Below are 11,050 nucleotides of genomic sequence, written 5' to 3'. Positions count from 1 at the left end.
CGTCTAATATTAATATTGTCACGTTGGCTATTCAACATTCACGTTCACAAATTGAGTTAAGGGCCAATTAACACCGATCCGGCGTTTGGATTTTTCAGAAGAATCAGTCACGATGGGCGACTTCCACGTTAGCATCAGCGAGGTGCGAATGGTCCAGCGGGTCCAACGGAAACTGTGCGAGCCCCTCGGCCCCTGGCGACGACACACCACCGCCGCCGGGAGACACCCCCACTATGTGCGTGTGCATCCGTACGCACCCTCTTTCCAATCTTGCTGCACGCACTCATTCGCTCTGCTTTCAATTTTGGGTATAACGCCAACACATCATTCGCACATCGTTCACATAAATACTTTTCATGAATCTTTATTTTACTTTAGGTTTGAGAAGGAAAATTGATGTTTTAAGTCAAAATTTGTGATTTTGTGAGAGTTTTAATCTCTTTTGGAGTGTGGCAGAGTGGATGTTGGTGCGGTTGTTGCATTCACCTGGTCATTATGGCAAACAGTCCGGCGTGGACCATCTGCTGTCATTGTGATGGTGTTGAAATGACCCTCTTGTTGAGTTTTGGACGAAATGCGTAGTAAATAGCAGAATTATCGGGTGCGATCAGATTTCGAGCAAAAATTGAATTTTCAGGTAGTGGAGCAATAATAAAAGTAAAATAATAAATACCTAGGCATCCAAGTAGTAGGTAGGTATATTACTGCTATAGACATAATCAAAAATTAAATTTTTTGGACAAAAAGATGTTTTTTGCTTTCTTTGCTAAAAACTATAAAATTCAATTTACAAAAGTAATTTGCTCAATTTATGTTATAAAATTTATTCTGAAGTTTCTTAAGAGTACATTATTGTTATAAACATAATCAAAGATTCATTTTTTATTTAGTTTTTGAAAAGAAAAATCTTTGTTTTAATTTATTTTACAAGAGAAAAATGATTAATTCATTAAATTCTTTGCAGATAATGATAAAAAACTATGGTAAATATAACAAAATTAATGCTGGAATATCCCAGTAATATATTTCTTCTATAAACAATTCAAAAATTAAATTTTTCATAAAATTTAAAAAAAAAAAGTTTTTTTTTGCATTTAACTCATTTTACAAGAGCAATACGATATTAATCGTAATATTTATTTATTTTGACACAAAAATATCATTTTTTGCCTCATCATACCGTAACACGATAAAAATGTATAATATTAATGCAAAAACAGCATTTTTCGCTCGTAGATAGCAAAATTTGAGCGATAAACGCAAAGCAAACAAACAAACCCTACACGCATCACACCGCCACTCTCGAGGGCGTGCGTTTGTTCTCGATCATCGTGTGGGTTTTCGCTCGCTGGCGAAGGGATGAACGTGCAAATTTCCTTTCTTTTCTATTCTCTCGCCATTCGGCTTCCGCTGCCTGCCATTTGTAGGCTCCTCGTGCGCGCTATTAGATCCGACTGGACGGGCTGTCACGATTGTCATGCGTATGAGTGATGGCTTCTTTCCATTTTCCACAATTGCACTACACGTCCAACATCGAAATCATATCTGCAATATTCTATCGTGCTGCATAAAAACTTACTCAGCTATTCATCATACGACATGTTCAAGCCTCTCGTATTTGTCATGGTAAATAATCACATGGGGAATCAAATCGGAATAAAAATGTTACTTTTGACTAGGAATTTGTTATGCGGTGGTTAAGACACTTTTGTATTCTGTGTTTTTTTTAAACAATTTTGATTAACATATTGTTTCCTATCAATTTCCATATACTTTTATTTCTAGTTGTGTTCTTGTCACATGTCACGCATAAATAGAAACCACGTCCAGTATCAAATCTAGTTTGTGCCCTATTTTTCTAATTCCACATCTACATACAAATACACTCCGCTCTTTTGTCATTTCCTGGCGAAGTGGTGTAGCACGAGCTGGCAATAATTGGACGAATCAGCAAATCTGAATGAAACTAAGATTAGCATCGTTTCATGCTCAGTGTGTGCCAATCTACGCAAAATGATATAGTTATGCAAAAAAAAAAGTGGACCGACATGTGAAGGTTGTGACCCCTCTTCGGTCTTTGATTCTGACCGCTTTGTTGCGCGCAAAAAATATCGGCGCTTTGAAAATAGCGATAAAAACGTCGAAAATTGCCGCAAAAAACGAACTGCCCATCGGGTGGACTCTATTGTGCTACTGTTTGATATGGATTTGACCGTTGGCCCGTGCCCATTTGTTATACTTTGCTTTGATGTGACGTGTGTGTATAAAAAAAGGAATTGAGCGGCGATCGGGGAAAAAATTGTGTAAATCCGGTGAAAGCTTATTTGGAGTAAATCCGTGGTGGCGAGGGAGTTTGGACACGTGCTAAATGCATCCGGTAAATATTTGACAACAAATATTACAAAAATGGTGAAAATAAAGCAAAATTTTCAAAATAAAAATATTCACAGTTTAATTTTTCCATTTTTACTTTTAAATTTTCACTTTTTCATGGTTGTTGTTTTGAGATACAAAAAGTTGCACTTTAGTCACGGATAGGCCGTGATTAAAATACTTTAATCACTGACTTTAGTCACGGGGTAGAAAAAAAAAATACCGTAATCATAACGTAGCTAAACGTTTTTACACGTGGATAATGTTCCATTTAGCGCACTTGATATTTAATATTCCATTTTATCAAAACAAACAATAAAATTAATATAAATTAAATTTAAAAAATACTAGAAAATAATTTTATCCCAAATATTTTTTAATTTTATTTTTTGTAATTTTGAACAAATGTAACTTTTTAATTGCAAAACCGAAAGTTTTGATCAAACTTTAATATTTCTATACTTATACGTATTTCAAAACTTGTGCACTGCTGAACTCATCAACTTTCGCGCTGATTGTTTCGTTTTTCTTTCATATTTGTTTCGACGAGTTAAAATGGACGACGCCGTCAATCCCGCACGCGACTAAAAGTTTTCCCGCACTCATACTCACACACATACACCGGAGGGTGGCTTTTATCGTGCGCGCAAAAAACGAGTAAAAAACCAAGGGTGTTCTGGTGGTGCGTTTGGGGTCAGCGAGCCAATCGACGAATTTCAAACACTCGCAAGGGGTGCAAATCTCACCAATCCTCAAACGCTCTCAGATCTCCATCTAAACAAAACTTGAAAATGAGTCATATCAGACAAGGAATACGAGTATTAAGGGATATTGATTGATAGATTTTTATTTATTTTAATTTAACCACTTCAACGTTTTTCCAAAGCTTTAAAACCACTTGATTTAATATTGGGTAAATTTTGAAAGTCAGACAAAGTCAAAAATAATTTATAATTTAAATGTAAGTAGATTTCACTCGTGTATATCAAAACGCAAATAATGTTTAATGTAAGATTTACTAAAATTACATATGATTTTTTCGCAGCGCACATTCAAATTACAAAGTGTTCATGCATAAAACACGTGTGTTATACATTGTTTACATGTGGCGTCGCGCGCATTTGAACAACCAACAGACGAACAGTTGTTGATGATAATGTCGGATTAATTTGATGTATTACGTGCAGCATGTTACCGTCATTCAACACTAGGTAATAATTATATCTGTACTATTGTGCGCTGAGTATTAACAACAACATAAAACGATTTAGAGGTGGGAAATGACGAAAAAAATATCGCATTTATATTAACCACGTAGTGATAATCGGAAGTTGAAGGCATCAACACGGATGTTTAATATTTGTCAAAGTAAATTTGTGTGTTTAAGGTCAGGAGTAATTTGTGCAGTGAATATAAACAATTGGAGACATTTCTGATTCACTCTGATGAATAATTAATTAAATAAAAACAAAACGTTGAAGTTTGACTTTGGTAAGTTTAATAAAATGATTTTTTATTCAAGGTTTTTGGGTTTTGATACAAAAATTAACCATAAAAACGCAAAGTTCCACCCCGTGAATAAAACCCGTGTCTAAAGTCTGTGATTAAAGTACTTTAGTCACGGCTGTGAGCGTCTGAGCTTAAAAATTTAATTTTTTTTACAGTTTTTAAATTTTTAACACAGAAAATTAAAATTTAGCAAAAAATAAATAAAAAATCTGTTTAGGTATGTTCTGCACTTAATTTTAACCTCAAAATTGTTTTTCTAAGAATTTTTTTATTTATTATTACCTAGACATTGAAATTCCATTTTCTGCATAACAATGTTTATATCTCTCATTAAATTCAATCCACGCGCAATAAAATTTATTTAAACATTTAAAATCCAATCGTATTAGTATGCAAAGAATGAATGCATCGAAACAAAACAGAACACAGCTGGGGAATCATTAAAAACATATTCGTATACGTAAAGCAAACGCCAGAGTTCAGAAGGTTAATGATGTTCGAATATCTGATGTGTGATTTTGTACATTGCTTCGCCTTTTTTGGCATCAGATTTCGCACTCACTACTACTCCTACATTAAAATTTCAAATCACAGTTGGTTATTAATGAGGCTTTGAAAGCCGCGGATTGCAGTCCGTTGGCAAATGCCATCGCAAACATGCGCACAGTGTAAAGTTTAAAATCTGGATAAGAACGCAATACTTAACCGCAATCAATAATTCAGAATCAAAACTTCAACATTTTATTTTCTATCAACATTTTGGTCTAGTCAGTGTGATTTTATCGCCAGCGTGATTTGCACGCTTTGAAAAAGTTCCTACTTGAGATTCGGATGTATTAATAGCGGGTTATTGATTACTATCTGATTGGGTATTACAATATTGATAGAAAAGTGATTAGTTGTTAAACATTAAGTTATTGTGTATCGTGATTTGTTCGCGGTTGAAGTTCAATCCAGTGCGTTGATTTTACTTTTTCTATGTAAGTTTTTTATTGTAATGAGCATAAGTGTTTGAAATAGGAAAATATTATGATTCGTTTAACAATGCTTGTGTGTGCAATTATTTTGTTATTCTTGCTATGCGAAAATTTATTTCAAGTTCAAATCGTATTATTATTGTTAAATTTAATAACATCGTATATTTGAATTGCAGTCAACGGTTTGATTTATATTATGAGTATAGTTGCGGTGACATTACGTGGTAGTTGTGATTTTTATTTAATTATTCATAAATCAATCAATTTTTATCAATGTCTTTAGTAAATTTAATATTTTACTTGTTTATTTAATTATTTACTGATAATAAAGTGCTATAAATTTTGTTTTTATTGTCTTGGATTTATTGTGGATAGTTTAGGAATCTATATGAAGTATTGAATTGTCTTTAGTTTTGTAAATTTAGTCGTTTAAGGATAATATAGGTGAAAAATTTAAAAATTTAAATTTTTTGTTGAATAAAAACAGTTTTTCATTAAATTTTGTTGTTTATTGAGCAAAAGTATCTAAAAACTGCTCAAAATATTAAGTTACTTTAGAAAATAATGCTCTTATTAAAATTAATAACAATTTATGTTGTTTTTCATTGTTATTAAACAATTTTACATCAATAATTACACCACGTAAAGTCACCGTAACTATAGAATTACAGAAAACTGTAATCTTTATTTATACACGTGGAATTTAAGTTTTCCTACGCGGAAAGAAACTCTATAGAAATTGTATAACAATCATTTTTATTAATTTTGTATTGTTTTTAAATGTCCTTTTTAGTGTCCAGCTCGAAGCACGATGACGAAGACCGCCCATAATCAGTCGACAAGCGACGCAGCAAGCGAATGCACACGCATTCCAATCGATCCAACTTCTACTTCTACTGAAAGTACTAAAACTGAAGCAGTGGAAATGCAAGGTGAAATTTTGAGTCCCAAGGATATAAATACAAAACAAAATGGTTTGTCTGTCCAAAATGGAGAATTCAAAGCAATTTACAATGATTTACATCACGAAAAGAAAGATTATTCTGTTTACACTATAGATAATGGTGTAGGTAATGCAACGAATGCAACCAGGCACAGTGCAAAGTTCAACAAGTTGCCTAAGTCAAAGCGTCCAATTGTGGAACCAGTGAAGGAAGGATGGTTTAAAAGTTTATTTTGTAAGTAGATTTTTTATTATTTATTCATTTTAAGTATAAAATATCAGTTTTATATTAGTTAACTTTAAAATCTATGCTAATTATTATTGCAATGAGTTAACGTTTATGGCGCACGTGCGCATCGTAATGTATCAAACATTCCTAACCTATAAACCATTCACAAATCATTACAGCCAAGTGGTTCTTGAGATAAATATTATCTAATTTCAATGTAAACAAATCTTGAAATCGGACGATCATAAAAATCTCTATAAAAACACTTTAACCGGTAATTCACGATTGTTTTTTTCAAGTTGGAAAAACGTTTGAAACACGTTACATTGTGGAATTATTTGAAGTGATCTTCAATGAAGATCGTTATTCTGCGATATTTTTTTTAAGTTTCCAGATAAAACCATTATTAAAAACGATAAGCTATTTACGAAACTGATTAATAACTGGTATGCTAGGTTTAGAGTTGATAAGTATGTCATGTTTTCACTGATAACTGATAAAATTCAATCGCGTCGTACATTTTTCTTCCATTAAAACATTCTTGAAATTAATTTATAATCACGGCGCTTAAACGTGATATGTAAAAATTGTTATCTTTTAGTTTTTTGGTGATTACTCAAAAAGTATTTGATATAAGTTTATGATTTTTGTTATAGATAGATAAATAATTAAATTTTACATAAACGGTGTAAAAATTATTATAATATAATTGTTAGAAAAAAAGTTATAAACAATTAAAATTTGATTTTTGTGATTTTGAACTTTGATTTATTATAACTACATAAATCATAGATAAATCATAGATAAAAAATGTTATCAATATAATCTTGACCTAGTTTGATAAGGAATTTAACCCTAAACAAATTCCTGAAGAAATCAAACAAAAAACTTAATTAGTTTTTGAGTAATTAATAAAAAACCAAATCACTTCCTTACTACGTGATAATTCATACTCTATACAAATTATTCAAATAATTAGAGTGTTTTAAACTATGTAGGTATATCAAAACATTGTTTGAAACTTTTCCAAAACATTTCCATATTGATTTCTTGACTCAACCGTCAAACAACACCGAATGAATCTGTTTTATTTGTTCTGCGGTAGGTTGTGATGATTAACACTTGTATTAGTTTTATTAATCGATGTTAATTGTTGCATTGCAATTGTTTGTGAATCGTGCTTACACGATTACGCAATGGCCATTGCTCAATAATTCGATTATCTCGTACAAGTGCCGTATCTGTCGGCGTCTAAAACTTCGCAGCAGCGCACTTCGATTAGAGTGCGCACATTTTAATTTCGAATAATGGAGATAAAACGATACTGTAAAGTCTCCGGCACTATATTATCATTATCAGCGTCGCGGCCGCAGTTCACAGATCGCATTACGCCGCCACGCACTAACATGCTGTAATTACTGAACTTTTGCTTAATTATTAACTGAATTAACTTAAGTTTAAATTTCGTGACGCGTAGAAATATTTTAAATTTATTTGTGATAACTTAACATATTTTATTCGGCACTATGGCTAAAGGTAAGATTTTTATTTTAAATTTAAAGTTTTTATAGATTTAAAAATGTGGTTTTGTAGTTATTCTCACGGTTTAGTTTGGTGCACTAGTTTTAGTTATGTAGGTACTGATTTTTTTGTGAATACATAGCAAATATTAAAATAGGAATACTGATAAGAGAGTGAATAGTGACAATGAACGTCATAGCTGTGTTTTTTGCATTAGTCATGAGGTCATAAAATCTTGCCTAATATATTTTTATTTACATTGTTATCTCATTGATATTGATTCATATTCTATTACGAAATAATTTATTTCATAATAATATTTTAAAAAATTAATTTTTAGGCTTAAAAAACGTGCAGAAACATTTTTAAACGTTTTCAACTTTACTTTAGTTAAATTTCCAATTATAAAATCGATTTTTACCAAAGAAAAAACAAAAATTTTAAAATATTTAAGTGAACAAATATATTATCTGTAGTTGTTCATTGATTACGCAAATATTAATTAATTCATTTTGATAATTTCTTCACAAATTTATTAACAGTTAAATTCTGAATATTAAAGTTAAAACATTTTATTTATAACATTTTTTTATCAAAAGTTACAGACCTATTTATGTCACTTTTATGATTTTTTAATACAAAATACACTTTTAAATGTTCATAACTTTTTGCACAATAGTGCTATTCACAAGATTTTCACGTCATTATGTAAGAAATTTAATATAAATTTAATTTCTGTAATTTTATTTGCTTTAACTTATGAAATTACTGAGTAATCACTAAAAATGTCAACAATATCACAATACAAACAAGACAATTTTTAGGTTAGTGTAATAATTATTCAATGATTGCTACTAACTACACTAAAAAATCTTCCCATTCACACCACAATGTAAACATTTGCATATTTCGTTATCCACATACAATTAGCAAATTAGAGACAAATCTAGTAAATTTACACTTACATAATTCCAACTTTTCCACATTACTCTTCGAATTACTGCGATGATTTACTCAAACATCATAAATCATTCAGTCGCGCATCGCGTTTTTTATTGCACCCAACACTCTAAACCGCGTATCAAAGTTCCCAAATTAATACAATCATAAATATCAGCCATTATCTGAGACCTTTGCGAAATAAAAACGGTAGCAGGAGATTATTATCTCGGCCATAAACGAATAACGTTGAAATTAAATTTTAAGCTGAGCTGGCTCCCGGCTGCGTCATGGATTGTGTAACATATTAAGTACACAAAATCTAGCGAGTAATGTGCAATTTTTACACATTCGCGGTGTCGGTGTTTTTGATGATATTCGTACATATATCATACTGATACAGATCATAATTGAGTTTAAACGTTTGAATTGTCAAATGAACGTCTTTTAACTGCTCTACTTGCCAGAGTAAATAAACCGGAAGTCTTCATTACTTACTCATTCCAGTTGAGTTTTTATCAGCTGGTTAATGCCTTGACTTGAAATTGAATGTTTCATTACTTTGCTGCTGAATTTTGTGAAGGTGATACGTTGAGTGTGAAACACACTGTCAAAATGTCACGAAAAAGTAATTTAATTTGATTTTAAACTAAAAACAACAACAAAAGAATAAAAATAATAATTTTGTTTGTTTTTACTTTACAGATAGTCAAGTAGGACCCAACAACATAAAACTCTTAGTGGCAGAGTTTCTGGGCACAGGATTATTGTTATTCTTAGGATGTATGGGTTGTTTAGGAGCACACACCGATGTTCCTGGTTATATGAGTTCACTGAGTTTTGGTCTCACAGTCATGGTCATCATTCAGGTAATATAAAGCCTAAAAATAATAAATTTAATCAGTTTATGTTCAAAATATAATTATTTATTTTTTAGATGTTTGGTCACATTTCCGGCGCACATCTTAACCCTGCCGTGACGATGGTAACTGTACTCAGCGGTATTGTCGAGCTGAAATCCGCACCATTCTATTTACTTGGACAATTCGCTGGCGCCATCTGTGGATTGGGAGGTCTTAAACTCTTAATGCCTTCAGACTTCATCGCTCAGGATTTCATCGATGAAAACACAAACCAAACTATTCACAAGTTAGGATTGTGCACGACAAATTTAAACTCTAATCTTACTCCTGCTCAGGTAATAACATCTCTTTTATTATACCATAAACAAAGATTTAATTTTATTTATATTTAGGGCTTTGGTATTGAAGTTGTGATCACATTCATTCTGATCTTCGTGTGTTACGCCCTCTGGGATAAACGCAACTCAACAAAACAGGATTCTGTCCCCTGCGTTTCGGTTTCCTCATCGCTGCTATCGGTATTGCCGCAGGTCCCTTCACTGGTGGCAGTATGAACACAGCGAGGAGTTTCGCCCCTGCTCTGTTGAACAACGACTGGGAAAATCAATGGGTAGGCAACCCAAATAACACAATATATAAAACACAACATAAAATATTAATTTTTAACAGATTTATTGGATTGGTCCGACTTTAGGAGCTTTAATCGCGCATTATTTCTACAAATTAATTTTCTCACTGCCTGCGGAAGACTCCGAAGAAGACGAATACGATGAAGTATCCTTAAAAGTAATGAAGGACGATGCCAAAGCTTAATTATTATAAAATGTAAATAAATTAAAATTAATACTAAGCCTGATTTACTCCAAGATGAAATCAGCTTAAATGTAGTGACTTAATAAATTATTACATAAAATTAAATCAAAGACAAATTTAAAAGCAAATGATTTTAAAAATAGTAAATAGAGTAAGGTTGTATTACGATTATTATTGTTTTGGGAATCAACAACCTTCGATTGTACGAGTACTCCATTTCTTACAATCACCGAAGATAATTAGTTTTCGTGTCTACGCACCCACGAAATTCAATTACGTTTCCCATTTATCTATTTGCATCCCTTACCATAGACATTGATTATTCTGATGAAATTAACAATGACGCACTTGTAGTCAATTTAAATACGCCCACAGAAGTCTTACATGTTTAGTTTTTCTGCGTGAATCAAACTGTGAAGACGTCTTTCCAAAAAATGGTTCAATACTTGGAAGTATCAAAAAGTCCTCCACTTTTATTCACGTAAATAAAAATATATTTATTATTTTATAAAATTTATTATTTTTTAATAAGAATTTATGTGATTTTATGCAGCACTACGAATTACAATCCGCCATCTTACCGTTCATTGAATACTCGGTCGTTTATTAATGGTTTTTCAAGCAACAGCGCTCGTGATACGCGAGATTTTGCGAATTTATCGAGTTATACTCGAAGGAGTAATAGTGACTATGCCCTTCCGAGGATTTATCAACCTACACCACCAATGACAGTCACTCCGTCGGCGTCGATAGCGCAGAGGTCGCCATCTTTGACACGGCGATTTGCAAGACTTTCGACTCATATGAGGGATTTGCTGCCGCCAGATGAACATAAGCCTGATAACGTGTTGCATGCGCCTAATCAGGAGCGACAGACTTTTTA

At 32.2% G+C, this 11,050-nt stretch overlaps 1 protein-coding gene across 1 annotated transcript; it reads left to right on the top strand.

Annotated features, from left to right (window-relative positions):
• Positions 1–4,545: 4,545 nt before the first annotated feature.
• On the top strand, positions 4,546–10,335 carry LOC135795246 (aquaporin AQPAe.a-like). Its single transcript, XM_065306853.1, is given in 7 exon segments — positions 4,546–4,862; positions 5,653–6,037; positions 9,197–9,360; positions 9,429–9,689; positions 9,747–9,834; positions 9,837–9,964; positions 10,024–10,335. Coding segments are annotated over 6 exon segments (1,152 nt in total). The 5' UTR covers positions 4,546–4,862; positions 5,653–5,670; the 3' UTR covers positions 10,168–10,335.
• The last annotated feature ends 715 nt before the right edge of the window (positions 10,336–11,050 follow it).

Source organism: Atheta coriaria, unplaced genomic scaffold (assembly GCF_025399875.1).
Source record: "Atheta coriaria isolate IRGN ID8LTWV9N9 unplaced genomic scaffold, Caltech_Dcor_3.1 hic_scaffold_7_pilon, whole genome shotgun sequence".
NCBI classification, from domain to species: Eukaryota; Metazoa; Arthropoda; class Insecta; order Coleoptera; family Staphylinidae; genus Dalotia; species Dalotia coriaria.
Note: the sequence above shows the minus strand (reverse complement) of the source record. Positions and strands in the feature narration are given on the sequence as shown.